The sequence below is a fragment of the Tympanuchus pallidicinctus genome, unplaced genomic scaffold (assembly GCF_026119805.1).
Source record: "Tympanuchus pallidicinctus isolate F22 unplaced genomic scaffold, pur_lepc_1.0 scaffold3, whole genome shotgun sequence".
Lineage (NCBI taxonomy): Eukaryota > Metazoa > Chordata > Aves > Galliformes > Phasianidae > Tympanuchus > Tympanuchus pallidicinctus.
In genome coordinates this window covers 103,986,786-104,005,880 of record NW_026294747.1, presented here as the reverse complement: position 1 = coordinate 104,005,880, position 19,095 = coordinate 103,986,786, and the positions used below count along the sequence as shown (strand labels likewise).

The 19,095-nt window shown below is 38.0% G+C and overlaps 1 protein-coding gene across 1 annotated transcript; it reads left to right on the top strand.

Annotated features, from left to right (window-relative positions):
- Positions 1-1,749: 1,749 nt before the first annotated feature.
- NME8 (NME/NM23 family member 8) lies at positions 1,750-17,749 on the top strand. The gene is made up of 15 exons (XM_052695794.1): positions 1,750-1,782; positions 1,880-1,937; positions 2,796-2,902; positions 3,419-3,490; positions 4,299-4,415; positions 4,957-5,023; positions 5,928-6,004; positions 7,968-8,060; positions 9,726-9,883; positions 10,443-10,621; positions 11,695-11,839; positions 12,503-12,610; positions 13,285-13,436; positions 16,221-16,365; positions 16,961-17,749. The coding sequence occupies exons 1-15, from the start codon at positions 1,750-1,752 to the stop codon at positions 17,181-17,183; spliced, it is 1,734 nt and encodes a 577-aa protein (XP_052551754.1). The 3' UTR covers positions 17,184-17,749.
- Positions 17,750-19,095: the final 1,346 nt, after the last annotated feature.

Here is a 19,095-nt window from a genome sequence, read left to right as displayed (position 1 = left end):
CTGGGCAGCTGTTCCAGCACCTCATCACTCTCTATGTGAAGAACTTCCCCCTGACATCCAACCTAAATCTTCCCTCCCTCAACTTAAAACCATTTCCCCTCGTCTTACACATATCAACCCTTTCAAAGAGTTGATTTCCCTCCCCTCTGTAGGCTCCCTTTAGGTATTGAAAGGCTGCAGTGAGGTCACCCCACAGCCTTCTTTTCTCCAGGCAAAAAGAGAAAAGAAGGCTGTGGGTTGACCTCATTGCACAAGATCCAATGCACAGGCTGCTATGTATGTGTCTGTCTGTTTGTATGCAGGGGGGCATGGCCTGATCTCACAAGTGCTTGGTAATAGTAGAATCACAGAATCATTGAATCAATAAGGTTTGAAAGACCACATCGAGTCCAAATATCAACCCTTGAGTGCCCACCTCTCTCAACATTACCCTTTTCTTGAACACCTCCAGGGACAGTGATTCTACCACCTCCCTGGGCAACCTGTTCCAATGCCTCACCATTCTTTCTGAGAATAAATTTTTCCTAACATGCAGCCTAAACTTTCCCTGATGCTACTTGAGGCCATTCCCTCTGATCCTATTGCTAGTTATCTGGGAGAAGAGGCCAATCCACACCTCGCCACACTCTCCTTTCAAGTAGTTGTAGAGAGTGATAAGGTCTCCCTGGAGCCTCCTATTCTCCAGACTGAAGAAACCCAGAACATTCCAGTGTATGTGTGCATGAAGGTCTGTGCTAAGGTGTTGAGTGTGTGTATGCAAAGATCGTGTGTTTTTAATGTCATTTTGGTAGCGTACATGAGTGTACACCCAGGTCTATTTTCATATGTGAATTAGACAGAGGAGGCATCAGGAAAGAGTTGTCTTTTGCATTGGTCTCTACGCCTCTGTCTTTGTTCTGAAGGGAGCAGCTCCGGTGTGAATGACAGAACACTTCTACCTCTGGACTGCTTGAGCTGTCAAATAACAGCTCGCAGATAACAGAGGTGACATTCATGGTGTCACTTTCCTTTTCCCCATGACAAAGTCCACTATACCAAGAGCTGTGAAAACCTCCACTTCTGCTGCTGATCCAGTGACACATTTATCACTCAGCCAACATCCGCCTGCAAACTGAAATCAAACTTCATCCAAGTATGTAATTCAGTAGATAGTTTTTCCACTCAGAACAAACTTAAACATCTATTAAAAAGAGGAAGGGAGGGAGAGAGAGAAGGGTATGTTTTATTAACGATGGGAACGATGAATGCATCGTGATTCATTTTGACAGTTCAGTTGTGGGACACATGAAAATCATTGCTTTACATATATTCTAGAAGACAAGGAACTTGATCTAATGACATTCTGAGTTGAAGCTCTTTAATCATTAGTTTTCTGAAATGGTTCACTGTCACAGCAGCTGTCATCTTATCCAAGGTTCTTTGGTCATTCTTATTAGAGCAATTACGAATTTGAAATATGCTTGAGGCCAAAGAACACTGAGGATCCCAAGAGATTAAGAAGATAACTTTTATTCAGTTTCCTGTGCTATGTTGGTTCTGCTACTAAGTCTCATATTGCTTCACAGAATGCTGATGTGAAGTTTAAACTGCTATTGTTATAGGAGCTTCAGTGGAGTTAAGTTTTAAGGGAATCAGAGTACAGTGCTAAGTTGAAAAAATCAGTTCTACATGTCACAAATGTGGCTCACTTTTCTTTAAAATTATTAAATGTTCCTCAAGTTTTGATGTGCTTCCTGTAATTACAGGGAGATGGCAGGCAAGAAGAAAGAAATCCAGCTTCAGGTATAAATTCTAATTACATGATCAGTTCTAGACATTAAAAGCTTTGTTTGTTTGTTGTCTTTCAGATCTGTTAAAATGTCAATTCATTTTATTTCAGACCACAATATGCAACCAAAATGAGTGGGATGAAATGTTGCTGACAAAAGGCGTAGTAGGTACTGACTATTACTGCTTTCTGACAGTTTCTCATATATTGTCCCATCTGTAATACAGAAAGCTACAAAGACTAGTACCATGCTACCTCCTAAACAATAATTATGTTAATATATTTAAATATAAATAGTGTTTATGAATAAATGTTGTCTTCTATAATAAATAAATACATTACAAATCATATTATCCACTACTTTATCCACTTTTATATACTAATGTTTATTAAGTGCCATTTCAAGTATTTTTTTATGATCAGTGTTAGTACATTTCTGTGGAAGGTTTTCCCTAAAATCTCATAGGGACTAAATTAATGCCATACAGAAAGACTCATCAGTTAATCAGTCAGCATTTTTCAGAGTGCATCTTCTGTATTTTTCCAGTTCTCGGTACTCTGAGTACAATAACAAAATCTCCTGGATCTCTGGGGATTTGTATTTGGGTACAGGAAACAAATCTGAAATTGGATTGTACCTACAGATAGCAATGATGGGAAAGGATTTATATGTATGAGCTCTTGGGGTAGGAAATGTAGAATAAAGAGTTTGAGAAGAATGAAAAGCAACAGCGGGGGGGAAAAATAAACATCAAAAGAAAAAGAAATAAGAAAGAAATGTAGCTGTTTGGATTAATCATCACAAACAGTATTGCAAAGTAGATCTCTGCTGTCAAAAGTAATAGAAATAAAAGAGGAAACCGTGATGTATCCACTCAATATATATGTGAAGTACTTATTGATTAGAAGAGGACTGGATGGTATAGGTAACTATCTTCTCAGTCCCATTCCAACACACTCATAAGTATGTTTACTTTTCTAAGTTTCTTTAGTCAGCTGTTTATTATTTCAAAACATTATATTTTAGTAATAGATGTGTATCAAGCTTGGTGCGGCCCTTGCAAAGCTGTGGTAAATTTATTCAGAAAATTGAAGAATGACTTCAGTGAAGATGATGTGCTGCATTTTGCAGTGGTAAGGATGTACACTTTGTATAGAACTTAAGTATAGTTTATGATAAATGCATCTTTGTATCTGTCTGTATGTACAGCGTTTTCATTTTGCTTTCCTTACATCAATTGAGCCATTACAATTTTGGCCTGGTTGCCTTTTCTTCACAACATCCTTATAAGACTTTCTTCAGAGGCAGATTAGAAATGGATTACATTTGGAAAAAAATTATCATAGAAGGAGAATTAATATCCCCCAAATCTCCTAATCTGAAGTGCTTTTTCGCTGAGTTGAGCTTAGCAAGGTGGATATTTTCTTCTGTCAAGACTGCATGTACTGCTTCCCTGTTTCTGTATGTCAACCTCACGTGACCAAATCAGTTCTTTCTTCATCACCAGCAAGTGGCATAAAGCATTACTGAGGTGATGTAACACGTTATATGGCTGCAGTTTTCTTTCAAGCAAAAAAGATTTTACGTACACACATACGTATGCATAGATACAAACAAGTAAGTATGTAATTGTCTTCATCTGACTGCAGGCAGAAGCTGACAGCATTGAGACTCTGCAACCATTTAGGAATAAATGTGAACCTGTGTTTCTCTTTTGTGTTGTGAGTACCCTGCATCTGTTTCTATTAATGTGTCACCTATTTTTGCATTAATTTTTCAGTAGATTAGAAATAAATATAAAACCGTGTAAGTCATGTTTTTACAGTAGATGGGATTTTATTACCAGATGTTGTTTACTTAAGGCTTATTACCGTATGTGTCTCCTGAGCACATTTCTGTTGCGTTTGCATGTAGCACCAGCACAGTTTTGTGGTAGCCACATTTTTGGTAGTTTGTGACTGAAAAATCAGTTTTTTTCTGGGGTTGCTTCAAATAAGTTGCCTACATTTAGCTACTCTGGAATGGATATTTTGTCCTTAAAGATGATCCAGTTCCAGCCTCTCTGCCAAGAACAGGGACATCTTTCACTAGATCAGGTTGACCAATGCCCTGTTCAAACTGACTTTGAAAACTTCTGAGACAGAACATCCCCAGCTTCTCTGGGAAACCTGTTCTACTGTCTTCCCTATATGCAATCTAAATCTGTCCTCTTTCTTTTTAAAAAGGCTGACCCTTATAATTGTGAGCTAGTTATTTGCTTTTATTTTTTACTTCTTTTGGTAAGTCTGGAAACAAACAGAAAATTAGACAAAAAAAGAAAGGATGAAGTTGAGATGAGAAAGATTCATTCTGAACCAGCAGAGAAATTAGTGTCTCTGGTATTCACTTCAGTGGGCACAAGTGGTGATATTTCTGCAGAAATAAAAAAAACACCACAAAACCCACAAAATATAGTATGTTCCCTAACTGAAGTAAATGTGTAAACTAGGAGACAAGAACTGACAGTGAGTGTTATTTCCTCTTTCACAGAACGGCAAAATTATTGCAATAGTGAGAGGTGCAAATGCTCCTCTTATAAGTAAGAAAGTAACAGAACTAGTACAAGAAGAGAGGGAAATTCTGGCTGGACAGAAGGAACGCCCCAAGGTATTCACAAAAATATACAGATATAGATACAGATACAGATATAGATATAAATGAGTATTTTTACAACATTTTATGGGTTTCTCTCAATGCCTGTTACTTTCTGTAATGCTTAATTTTTAAAAAAATCTTTACTTTGTAATAAATGGATTTTTTCTTTTTTTCTTTTCAGAAATATCCCTTTACTTTTTAGAACTGGAGGAAAATTATAGATTGCTATATTATTCAGAGAAATGGAGGGATGGGCTGCTAATGAAATGTCCCTAGCAGACAATGTCACTAGTTGAACTCATCAGCTTTTTATTTTTTGAAATCATCTTTTTTTTTCCATATTCAGAAAAAGGGAACTTTAAACAAACTATAGATTGCTTACAGAAAATCAGGCTAGCCCAAAGTCTCCCTTCAAATTGCAGGCTTTCCTGGGTAGCAAATATATTATCAAATATATTACCACTTTAAGAAAAAAGTGTTGTGAAGATCTAATGCTGTTTTGTAATTTTAGACTGACAAGGGTGATTCACTTCTGTTTTTACAATTACCCTAGGTGGATGAACTTGTTTTCCTAGAAGAGAAATTGTCAGAAGAGTCTATTGAGGAGACCGTACCTGAGGGTAAATATATTTGATTTATTTTAGAAGTTAATTTTATAACAAAAGCAGGGCAAAGAGTTTAAATTTGGATTCAGCTCCAGGTTAAGGAACAGAAGCTTTGAAGCTCTAATACTCTGCTGTAATACATTCCTTACTGCGTGCAGGTGCCTTTGACTGTTTTCTAGTATTGGCAACAGATTTTGTCTTGTGTTTCCAGTAGAGCTGTCATTAACTGCTTCTGCAGTGTTTGAGATCTTACTGAAATACATTTTAATGTCTAAATGTAAACCTCACTTTCTACAAAGATATAGTTTATATTTTCATCTGAACACTTTAATTTTGTAGTTTTGTGCATGCTACAGATGATGCAATAGCATGCCTGAGCAGGAACACCTCTTGTGTTAATGTTAGATTGTGCTAGCAAGCAGCTGCTACTTCAGCAGTTATTTATTGCAAATGACTCAATGGAAAGGAAATAAACATCTACTGAGACAAGAAATGTACATTTTACTGGAAATCTCTGATAATCATAGGAGATTTTCACTGTAGTATTTGTTCTTTTCACTTTCTAGTCCTGCTTATAGAAAAGCTTCCTAGAAAAAGCATTCATCTTAAATTGTAGATTTTGCACCACAGTAGCAGCACGTAGAACATTTCTCTACCATGTGACCCAAAAACACCAGTGGTTCACCAGGAATGTGGATTCTAGACATGACCAAGGACTGTCCCAGACTTAAAGATATGCTTTATGTGCTGGAGTCACTTATTTCTTGGAAAAACTTCTTGATCATCTCAATCCTAAAATAGCGACGTATTTGTAAAAATCCTAAAATAGCGACTCACTTGTAAATAATGGAAAATTCAGCTATACATTTATTTTGATATACATATTCATTGCTACATGATTTTTTGTGTTTTCCAGAAGAAGAAGTCACATACTCTGTTGGAATTATAAAACCTGACGATGTTTTGGAGGGACGCGTAGAGGAAATTAAACAAAAGGTAGACAGAACTTGAAAAGATTCACTCACTCTTTTCAGTTAGGTGGCACAGTAGGGCAGAAGATCAAATTGATCCTGATCTATTTCCAGGCTTTGTAGCAGTGCTTATTAATGTGTCTCTGACAAGGATAGTAAAAGCAAGTTAATTTTGCCCTGAAACAACATAGTATTTGAATTGATATTGTTTCTTCAATATTTTATGCCAGTAAGTAACATATGACATATGTATTATATATTATATACATATAAGTAAAGATAATGAGGGGCCTGGAGCAACTGTGTCATGAGGAAAGGCTGGGAGAGCTGGGACTGGTCAGTCAGGGGAAGAGAAGGTTGAGCGTAGATTTAATTACTGTTTATAAGTGCAGGAATCAAGTCAAAGCAGAGTGGACTCTTTTTGGTGGCAAGTAACAATAATACAAGGGGCAGCGGGCAGAAACTGGGGCACATAGAGGAACTTCTTTACTGTCAGAGTGACTGAGCACTGAAACAGGCTGCCCAGAGAGGTTGTGAAATGTCTTTCTCTGGAGATATTCAAAACCAGCCTGGATGCTTTCCTGTGCAACCAGCTGTAGGAAGCCTGCTGTAGCAGGGGGGTGAACTCAATATTCTCTAGACATCCCTTCCAGCCCCTACGATCCTGTGATTCTGTGACATGGATTTATACTGTGGAGATCACTGACACATGAAATCCACAAGCAGAAGGGTGCCTTTTTTTCTCATACTGTAATAGAAATGAGATCTAGAAACTACAGTGGTGAAGATCATCCTCACTGCCCAGCACACATAGAGCAACTAATCAGCCTGTTATGCTGTTTATAGTGTGTATATGCACGTAAATGACTTAGCATATGCCTGTAAATTGATTTGTGTGCACTAGCAATCAGACACTGGACACTAATAAGAATCTCAGTACATCAGAGGATTCTGGATTTATTTAAGTCATCACACAAGAAAAGAGAAATTCTCTTTCCTTCCAGAATATAATATGGTAGTATTATAGTATATATGTATATCATTCCTATAATTATAGGACTAGCTGACTGCTTCTGATTTAAAAAAAAAAAAATGCTCATAACACTATGTATCAGGATAACATTTTAATTTCAAAAAGTATTTTGAAAGGGTCTGTGACATAAATAGGAAAATTAGTGCTATATGCCCAGTTTCTGCCCTTTCTCCATCTTGACAAGAAAGGAAGGAGGCTCAATAAAAGCAGAAAGAGCAAGCAGTGTTTGAAGGCAATTTAGATGTAGCTGAGCAGCTGTGTACCATTGCTGTTTCCACCTACAAACTTTGCAATGCAATGTGAAAACTCAGCAGCATCATAGGGGATTTTAAAGAGCAGAGTGTTTGTGAATAGGCTGATATCAGCATATAGAGCTGAATTATGCTATCTTTGTTTAGATATAAGTATATGGTATAAATCTCTTATCTGTGAGACTATGAATTTTGATACAGATCACACAAGTGCATATTGAATTTAGTGCAGTAATGTAATTAAAAACAGTTAATCATAAAATATATCTTATTATTGATATCTGCTATTCCTCATGTCTGGTAAAGTTCAGCCTATTTGTACTTGCAACAGTTACTGACGAACACACACTTACATGGTTACTGTGATTATAATGCAGATTATAACCAATTTTTAGAAGTAGTTGCATGTTTATCATTTACAATAGTAAAAAAATATGTATTTGATGTTAAATAAAAAGAATTACTGACCGCTGCATGAATACACATACTGCACTGCAACTTCAACATAGTGAACATTGCTATCCTGAATCCAGCAAAGGGCTTTGAAAAGCTGAAATTTTAGTTTAGACAAACAATGTTATATTTGGAATATTTCAGATAATTCAAATTTAAAATAGCATCCATAATCAATGATCTCTAGGTTTCATAGGATTTTATATGCATCTTTCATCAAATGCCACTGAGTAATAACTGAATAATTGCAGATTAGAGACGCAGGCTTTGGCATTGCAGCATCAGAAGAGAAAATGCTAAGTGAAGAGCAAATCAGAGAATTCTACACCAAGAAAAGAGAACAGGTAGGAAAAAACAAACCCCACTCACAAATAAAAACAGAAGAAAAAACCTGAACAAAAGGAATGGGTAAGGTATATCAGTGTGGCTGCACGCATTTTTAAATCTCCAGACTTTAATTCGTTAATATGTTGAAGAACTGAATTAGTGGACATTTAGCACACAGAAAAGAAATAAAATGATCTCTTTTTTTCTTACTACTCTTTTTACGAATATAGCCTGGTAGCACTCTGACATTTCTACTAAGTTATATTGAACTCCAATTAAAAACTAAAATATTTTATTACTTCTTTCTCTTATCAGAATGTGCTTGATCCTTAATCATGGCCTATGTCTTCCAGTCAGGAAATAAGTGATAGCATGAATTACTTTTGCTTTCCTTCACAATTTTTGTCATTGGACAGTACTGGCAATAAGCCCAGGCGCAAGCAGAACGATAAAGCATCTCCAGAAAAGGTTATTTTCCTGTCTCTATCCTCTACCAGGGAAAACTGCAGATAGTTCAAGGAATCAATGAAATGATGTTGTTTACCATCAAATGGCAATGTTTTAGCAAAGAAGCAACTGGATTTTGCCATGATTTTTGGCAGAAGTTAGCTAAAGTAAACTATACTGAAGGGTTTGTATCACAACAAAAATCAATGCCTCTGAGTAAATATTTCTATTTAAAATGTATATAAGGTAGTCTGGAATTATAAGGAGACAGCTAGTTTGTTTGATATTATCAGAGGGACCACAGTCAAAATAAAGGGTTGATATAATCCAAACAAGAAGCTGAGAAAATGTTCCTAAGGTGCTACAAGCGAGCAAGAGTGAAATAAGACTGTGTGGAAAGGAAGTAACAGGCTGAGCCCTAGAGGAATTATGAAGAGATGGTTTTGCAACCTGGGATTCCACTTTAGACAGACAGAGGCAGTTTGAAATACAGGTATATGTTGTCTTCATGAGAACAGCAGCCAAAATTGAGGTTAGATGTAGTGGGAGACATAGGAGGAAGACAAGGAGAAAGCATACAGTGCTTCACAGGTTCACAGAAAACTGCTATGAACTATCAGGAGAAGTTCAGAAGGCTCTGTGCTTGTTGAGAAGCCTGTTACATTATTTGTCATTGGCCCCCAGTACAAGAAAATTACAAGAGCTTGGAAAGTTATTTTCTGATTAGAATGTCTTCCACATGATTGAAGACTAAAGCTGGAAGAGTGGAAAGAATCTGGCAAAGACAATGTTGGAAAAGCACACAGATTTCTTGCAAATATTTTGTTCTATATTTCCTATGAGTTAGTTGAGTTTTGGTTTCAAAAATTATGCATGGAATTGTATTGCAGCATGTGGTAAGTGCTACTGCAAACACAGCATCTGATCAGGTTGGATTAATTTCTAGGTCATTTTCTTCTCTCATCATTTGCACTTCAAACTGGAGTAATATATAGTGCTTGCTTAATTTACTTTTCTTACTTCATTTACCTCAATTAATTGCATTTTAGACATTTTATAGTTTTATTTCCTCAAATGACTGATAAAAAGTCTTTCAAGCAGTTTGACAGGGTTTTGAATAACCAATACTAATGCCTTTTAAGAACAGGAGTGTTACTTAAAAAGTATGACTTCATTTCTGATGACAAAGTCAGAGTTTGTGAAATTCATGGCAAAACAAAAATTATATTTTTTAGCCTGATTTTGATGATTTTGTTCAATTCATGATGAGTGGACCGTGCCATATTCTGATAATCACTAAAAAAAAAGCAACAGATGCTATTCCTCTCTGGAAAGAACTGCATGAAACAAGTGAAGGCATGCCTGGTGAGGCTGAGGCCGAAGAAACAGACAGGTAAATAACATTGTTAATTGGAATGTGTGATTAAGTTACAGTATTCCAAAAACATAATAACCAAAGACCATCATTACATATCTGATTGCTATGTACATATGTACATTGATATCTGATATGCTTCTTGAGGAACATATTAACTCCATGCTTCTCAGAGAAAGACAACAGGCAAAGGGCGCTGACTTCTTGCTAATTCAGAACTAGACTTGCACAAGTTGTCTAAGAGGAACAGTGCTGTACTTCAAAGCTGCTGTAGTCCATGCAATTCCACTTCACACTAGTTCACAAAGACAGTGATTGAAGTATGCTGTATGCCGCGGGATCACTGTGTAAAAGCCTGCAAACAAGTGAGAGAGGTTGCAGGTTGGTGCTTTTTGTTGTTGGTTTGTTTTCAGCTGAGATACTTCAGTAGATAGCAAGGATTGGCTGTTCACATTCATGGTATCTTGGAATGTCTGTTTTGCTCTAATGTCAAGTACGTAAAAAAATGTCAAAATAATAATAATGTCAAAAAACCACTTGTAATTGACTAAAAGATGGCACAACTATGTCTTTCTAGGCTGCAAAGAACTGAAGAAAATGAGACTATATCAAATATATGTGATGTGCCAGACAGCTTAGAAGATGCTAGCAGGCAACTCGCCTTCTTTTTCCCAAATTTTGATAGAAAGAGCACAGAACAAAAATTTGAGAAGACGTTGGCCTTAATTAGACCTTGTGTCCTAAGAGAAAGACGGGGTAAGTTTTAGTAACTACATTTTCCATCTAGGGCAAATAAAGTCTCATACTTTGAACTTCAAGAATTCTAACTCTACTAATGGAAACGAGGTAGATCATATTCTCTGCCTCATTAAGTTGTCAGTAATCTTTATAAGGAAAAATTACATGGCTCGTGTTTGATATATTTAGAATATAAATGTCAAAAACATTTTGTTCCTTTGATATTTTAAGGCTGTCTTTATAATGCTTAAGGAAAACATCTCAAAGAAGCTGGGATTTTCAAAGTATACTGCAACATAACATACTTCCCACCATAATATAGTAGCTGATACTGTCCCTGACTGCATGGTCCAGGGTAGACCAATGGCAAGTGTGAAAGAGATATGATTCAGGATGTGCTGTGTTGCATAAGACACTGCTGCACACAAATACGTTTATACAGACAAGGTGTCTATAGATTGGATCACAAAATCTACCCCGTTAGTACAAAGCTCCATCCAAACAAGTTTCTTCTTACATATATTTATACCTCTTGCTAGATCATAGTTAGCTTTCTTATTCAAATTCAAGAATTTCTGTACTGGAATTGACACACAAAGATTTGTAACACTAGAATTTTGATCTTTCCGTGCATTTATTTTCTTGATTACTATCAAGAAAATTTTGCTAAGAAGAATCATTTTACCTGTATATAGAGAATTATATACAGGTATATATCTATATACAGTCCTGTACATAGAGAATTATACTTTTGGCTTGTGCCTGATATTTGTAAGCATGTTCTTGTAAGATTTGGTTAAATGAATATCTGTCTACACAAATTCTCCTTATCTTCCTTCATTTATGCAGTGCATATCAAATTTCTCAGTCAGGAATCCCTACTGAGATTTCTGAAGTGAGAGAAAACCTTAAGAGAGTGAGGATCAGTTTTATGAGCATCCAGGCAGCTGCCAAAAACATCCAGCAGTTGCTTTAAATTAGCTTGCTATTTTTCTAATTCAATTTATTATTGGAAGTCCACATCATTTCTTCGCAAGAGTATGAATTGTTGGGTGGACAGTAATTTAGCATTATTTCAATAATTTAAACAGATTCCATTATGCAAAGCATAAAAGATGATGGCTTTGAGGTAGCGATGCAGAAGGAAATAACCCTATCTGAAGAACAAGCACGAGAATTTTATAAAGAACACGAAAATGAAGACTATTTCCCAGCATTGCTAGAACAAATGACCAGGTAAGGTCAATGAAAAATGAGACTGTGGATTTATAAACGAGATTGAAACTTTCACAACAAATAACTGAACTGAATAGTTCACGGCCATCATATCTGAGAGTTTAGTAAAATTCAAAACAGAATCAGACAAATGCAGACAATGAGATAATTACCAAGTAGAAAAATCAGATTTTTAAAAATTACCAGCGACTTCACAACTGCAGGATGTTGGTTAGTTTGGTTGATTTGAAGGAAAACAGTTGAGCTATGCTCTGGAGAGCAGCACTTAGATTGTCTATAGGAGTAATCTTTGTCAGGTTGTGTGCTGGACTTTTCAGAGTGGAAAAAAGCCAATCATATTCGGATATTGTCTTCCAGTGAAGTTGTAACACGGCTGGGATGCATACAAAATCTTAGGAGCTGATCCATATTTTTGCATCTAATAATAAAGATACAGCCCAATTCTGCAACATTCCTGCCATTTTGGTAACAGTAACTTTGAAATTTAAATTCTTTCAAGCTCCATGAGGTTTTATCAGGCTGTAGCTGTTTAGAAAGATACTGGCTTTAAAAGCCTTCAGTAGTAGGCTTTGTTTGCCTGGCCTCATCTACATGTGATCAAATTCTTTTTGCCAGTTGCAGAGTTTAATATTTGATATTTTTGATGCCCATTTTCTGTTACAGTGGTCCAACACTTGTACTTGCTCTAACACGACAAAATGCTATAGCACACTGGAGAGATTTATTAGGCCCAAAGACTATCGAAGAGGCAAAGAAGAATAATCCAAACAGGTAGTACATAAAGTAGTAAACTGTCACCCTCAGCCTCTAATTTACCTTCATATTCTTCATCTCAATGAATATCACATTCCAACTGGTGTAACTATAGTGCCATCATCTGGAAGCTGATGTATATTTCTGCAGCTTGTTAAAGTTTTCTCGGATAAAAGGTATTATAGTAACAGCACTTCTGGTATTGAATTCTGGTTGGTTTTGTTTGAAATAGCATCATTGGTTTTTTTTTTTTGTTTGTTTGTTTGTTTGTTTGTTTTTTTAAACCAAATACCTGTTTTCTTAGATTAAGGAAAAATTTCACTGGTGGATTATGTTATTTGTGATGGAGTTTCTTTCACATGTTTTATGAATTAACACCTTATTTTCTCACCTGCTTGCAGTATTGTTCTAATAAGCTGCTGTGACATCATCTTACTTGTTATTGCCAGAAGCATTATTTCCTTAAGCAAAAACTGGTACTACTTTGGAAATATAACGAGATGACAGGAAGGAAAGCGATCGTATTTCATGTGGTTAATTAAAAACATGACTGCTCTTTCTTACAGCTCCAGAGATATCACAGAGCATTTAATTTGCCAGATCGATTTCAATACAGTAGGTTAAGGTTAGTCATAGCTAAAGCTCAAAATAACTATTCCCTTTAATATCTTCACTCTTTTAATGACTCTTAGTTTACGTGCAAAGTATGCAGTCGACAACTTAGATATTAATCAGCTGCATGGTAGTTCTTCAATTACTGATGCTCAGAAGGAATTAGAGTTCTTCTTCCCTCAGGAGCACACTTTGGCGTTAATCAAACCTGCTGCTGCTAAAAATCACAAAGGTAAGTGATCTAGAAAGCATAGGCTATGTCTTCAGATGTTATTTCTACAAAATATTAGCAATGTACACTGCAGTGAACCATGCCAGGTGCATTATATTTATTCTATGAGAATGATTTTACCATGCAGATAAATGCTTTTACAGGGCTTGCATAATTCATATCGAGGTCTCAAATGTGACATTTCCTTTCTCAAGTAATCTACAGCTCTTTCTTCACAGGAGTACTAGTGAATTGAAGCAAGAGAATATCCTTAGCTAAGTTAAACAGTTTAAAAGCCAGGCACACTGCCAAACTAGCTGTCCAGTGTTCTTTTAAGTAGAGAGGCTTTCCTAAGTCACACTACTGATTTCAGACAGTTTTCTCTACTGACTCAAAATGAGCCACTACTAAGTTAGATTCATTCCTGTACAATCATAGTATCATAGTACCAAAGAATCACAGGGGTTGGAAGGGACCTCTGGAGATTGTCTAGTCCAACACCCTGATAAAGCAGGTAGGTTTCACAGAAAAGCATCCAGGCAGGTTTTGAATATCTCGAGAAGGATAATCCACAACCTCTCTGGGCAGCCTGTTCCAGTTCTCTGTAACCTCCAAAGAAAAAAATTTCTTCCTTGGGTTCATATGGAACTTTCTGTGTTCAAGTTTATCACCACCCAGATGATTCATGGCCAACCTGCTGTCCACTAGAATACCCAGGTCCTTCTCTGCAGATCTCCTTTCTCCTTTTCAGCAGGTCAGCCCCTAGCCTGTACTGATGCATGTAGTTATCCCTCCCCAGGTATTATACTCTACACTTGCTGTTGTTGAATCTCATCAGGTTCCTCTCTGCCCAAGATTCCAGACTGTCCAGATCTCACTGAATGGCAGCAAAGTCTTATGGTGTGTCAGCCACTCATCCGAGCCACATGTCAACAGCAAACTTCTATCCCTACATCCAGATGTAGATGTTGAACAAGACTGGACCCCATACCAGCTCCTGAGGAACACTGTTAGCTACAGGTCTCCTGCTAAACTCTGCACCAATGACCACAACCCTCTGAGCTCTGCCAGTCAGCCAGTTCTCAGTCCATCTCACTGTCTAGTCTATCCCACACTTCCAAAGCTTACCCATGAGGATGTTATGGGATACGGTCAAAAGTCTTGCTGAAGTCAAGGTATGTACTGCTGCCATCCCCTCATCTACCCAGCCACTCATGATCTCAGAGAAAGCTACCAGATTGGGCAAGCATGATCTCCCCTAGGTGAGAATACACACTGATTACTCCAGAATACCTTATTCTCTTCCCATTACTTCAGATGACATCCAGAATAAGCTGTTGCATCACCTTCCCAGGGACTACTGGCCTGTAGTTCCCCTTCTTGCCAGTTTTGAAGACTGGAGTAACATTGGCTTTCCTCCAACACTCACGCAGCTCTCCCATACTCCATGACTTTTCAAAGATGATAGAGAGGGGTTTGGCAGCCACTTCTGCCAACTCCCTCAGTACTCGTGGTGGGTGCCTGCCATCAAGACCACTGTGTGCAATTAGTTTATGTGAACAATCTCTGCACAGAATCTCCTCAACCAAGGGGAAATCTTCCTTTAAACAGACTTTCTCTCTTACCTCCAGGGTCTGAGATTCCTGCAAGGCAGCCTCAGCACCAAAGACAGAACCAAAGAAGGCATTCAGTTACTTCGCCTTCCCAGTCTACTCCATTACCAGGGCATTCAACTCATTCAGCTGTGGACCACATTTTCCCCAGTCTTCCTTGTACTACTGACATAAGGAAAGAATCCTTTCTTCTTGTCCTTGACCTCCCTCATCAGATTTAATTCCAAGTGGGCCTTAGCCTTCCCTGTCACATCTTTGCAAGCCCTGACAACATTTCTATATTCCTCCCAAGATGCAAGACCCCTTGTCTACATTTCATAGACTTTCATCTTCCATTTGAGTTTTTTCATTCTTCATCCATGCATGTCTCCTGCCACCTTTGCCTGATTTCTTACTCTTAGCGATGCACTGATCCTGAACTTGGAATAAGTGCTGCTTAATGTCAACCAACTTTTTGAGGCCTCCTATCTTCCAATGCTCTAACACATGGGATACCTCCAAATAGGTTCTTGAAGAAGTCAAAGTTGGCTCTCAGGAAGTTCAGGGTTGCAATTCTATTGATTGCTGTCTTTGTTCTGTCCTTGCCCTCAGACACAGAATGAGGAAGAAAGGTCAAAGTGAAAAGAACACCATACATTTGTAATCTTGCCTAAGGTTTTCACTCCTACTTTTTTTTTTTTTTTTTTTTTTTTTTTTAAAACCTCTGTTCCAAAGCCTCTTGTTAGCATTCTTCTTTCCTAGTAAGTTCAGTAGTCTTTCTAATTGTTAACTCATAATTGGCTCTGTTGGTCTTTCTTCTCTTCCTGGAACAAAATATATTTATTTTATCAGGCCAGCTGGTGTCTGCTGTAGCATTACAACTACATTCCACATTCTGTCAAGTGTCAGAAATAGCAATAAATGCTACTAGTATAATTAGCAACAACACAGGTTTGTCACCTGCACAGAGATAGTTTAGCTCTATGACAGTGGTTTATTACATTTTAGAGAAATACTAAAGTGCCTGTAATGTTGTTGGCTGTTGCTTGACATTGTAAGTAAAATTTTAATAGATACTTGTGGCTTGTGTTATTTTAAAGAGTAGATGCAATATCTTCTGAAACATTTAAAGAGGTTTTTCGCATCAATTTTTTTTTCATTTGAGCTAGCTATTTTAAACAAGAGTGAGTGAATTTACTTCTTATTCTTGTAGATGAAATTATGCAAAAGGTTAAAGATGCTGGGTTTACTATATCAAAAGTTAAAGAAGAAGCTTTGACTCGTGAAATGGCTACACAGTTTTACAAGGATCATGAAGGAAAACCCTTTTTTGAAGAGCTGGTGGCATGCATGACTGAGTAAGTAACTAGCTATACAGTACTGAGTTATGTAAACTATGCATCACGTCTTTGAATGTATCGACCCAACAAAACAATTCCCTATGTGGGCTGACATTTTTATACTCTGTTACTTTCTCTAGCAAGTTCAATCAGTTTTTCAGTGTTTTATAATTACTTTGTAGCATGAAGTGTCCTTCATTTGAAATGAAAGTTTACAATTCTTTCCAAAATTATGGACAGTAATTATTATTTTGGATGTGTTTCTCAAATAACTCATTTAATGCAAGAAAAATATTTTTACCATAGTATCTTTGTGTAACTTTTGATATAAGTGCTTATTGTCCTGCTTCAGAAATTTTTGAGTGAGAGTCTTTTAAAGACAACAAGTCCAAATCCAAAAAGCTGATTGTCATCATCTTTGTGGTTTTCAAATACAGGTATCAGTAGGTTTATGCTGCCTTTAACAAAACACTGCAGAAATGCATTTTGAAATTATAACAGTTTAACATTATTCAGACAGCATGTTTACCATAAGCCTTCACAGTATCTCTGAAGTTAAAGCTAAATCTGCATCTCACAACAGTGGAAGAACTTCCTTACGTCCATTTTACAGGGGCCCGTCTGTGGTAATGGTCTTAACAAAGGAAAATGCTGTCCAAGAGTGGAGGAAACTAATGGGTCCAACAGACCCAGAAGTGGCAAAAGAGAGCTGTCCTGAATCAATTCGAGCCCAGTTTGCACAAAACATTTTGTCGAATGCTGTTCATGGATCATCTAATAGAGAACATGCACTGGAAAGCATTGAGTATGTTTTTGGCGAGATTGATATAGATTGAGCAATTAGTATTTGATTTTTTGAAATTTGTAGTCAAGTCATTGGACACATTTGTCTGCCTAGACACCTATATTTAACCGTAGATGTACACACACCTGTTTTCCTCCACATTCCATATGTTTTTTGTTATAAACCCATTTCTGTGCAACAAGGAATATCTATGTAACAAGTAGTAGTGCTAGAAAATTGATGTTAGTAGTGATTTACTCTTGTATGCTTGATATATATACATATGTGTTTTCATCACTTAACAAATGCATGTTTTTCAAGTAGCCCAAGAATCTAATGTGTTTTGTGTACAATTATCTTAAAAACAGTGTCAAGGAAGGTCCTTAAAACACCGCTAGTAATACACCTGCTGTAAATATTTCAACCAAACTTAACTGGCTTTGCAAAGCTTTACATTTGCAGCACTGAAGAGTCCACTTCCTTGAATTCAACCAGAAACATGAATGATGGACATAGAACAGTGGTTAAGATGGTCGGAATGGATCTCTGTACATCATCTAGCCCAGCCTTCTGCTTTACATGGACCTACTGCCAACAATTAATCAGGACAGCAGTGGCACAACAAAGCGTTATTTTTAAAAGAAAACATTAAAAAAGATATTAAATAACAGCGTGCTCGTATGATGCTAAACTGGGAGGAGTGTTGACTTCCTGGGATGGAACAGCCCTGGCTCTATGGATTGATAACGGATAGATTAGAGGCTGGAGAGCAGAGCTGTGGAAAGGGATCTGGGGGTTCTGGTTGGCAACATGTTGAACCTGAACAGGTTCTCAGTACCACCACATTTGGGGCCCCCAGCTCTGTGCTGCCCCCTCCACTGCCTCTCCCATGAGGATAAATTGAGTAAGGCACAACATCACATTCAGTAGCATATAATCAATAAATATATAGATGTTATAAATACGAATTAAACCAGAGAGCTTGTTCTATCTGTTCTAACAGATAGAATGCTTACCTACATCCTGGACTCACTACAAAACTCCAAAGGAGAGAACCTTTCCCCTGGCAGCCAGCCCTTCAGTGGGTCTAGGAGAGGTGCAGCCAGGCTCCACCCTTTGGTCACACAGCTGAATTGCCTTCACCTGTGCTCCCATGGCTGACTCAGTGCTCACCTCAGGTGGTCAATCAGTGGCTCAGGCCGTGATTCTGCAGTTCCCATACAAATAATGCAGGAAACTCATCAGCCATGAGGATGACAGAAACCTTCAAGTCTGAGAATGCTGTAAGGAACAGCCTCAGACATACACACATGTGCCTTGTGTCTGCCAAAGTTTATTTTTCAAAGCATTTCTAATGATTGAATATGAGCAGCAATTTTAAAGAAAACAAAACAGTTAAATTGTGAAGTCCCACAGTGAAAATATCAACAGAGCTTACAGCCTTCCATCCCCCAGGTGCAAAACCCCAGCACCAGGCCCCAAGGAGCTCACAGGCCCTCCAACGCACCCCCTGCAGTCCCAGTGCGGCCGCCCAGAGGACGCCAGGCCCTCTCCTCCACACCCCTCTCCTTTGGCATCAGGGCAGAAGAGATGCCACCTTCTCACGCTCCGGGGCCAGAGCTGAGGGATGGCAAAGGACGGCCGATACAAACACAGCAACTCCACTGCTTTTAATGACTGCCTCTCCCTCTGCTGCCTGTGGGGTGTCAGCACGCTTTGCTCCTCCTCCACCCCAGGCAGCTGCAGGGTGCTGGAGAAGCCCCTGCCCCCACTGACCCTCTTGCTACATCCTTGCCACTGCCTCCCAGAAATGGCCGCAGGCCCCAACTGCCAGCCGCCATGTTTGGGCCTGCAGTGGCACTCAGAATCCTGTCGCCATGGGCACCCAACTGCCCTCAACTGCAGTCCCTCAGCTGACACAGCCAAAGGCAGCAGCACTTAATACAAAAAATCTATGTATTTTC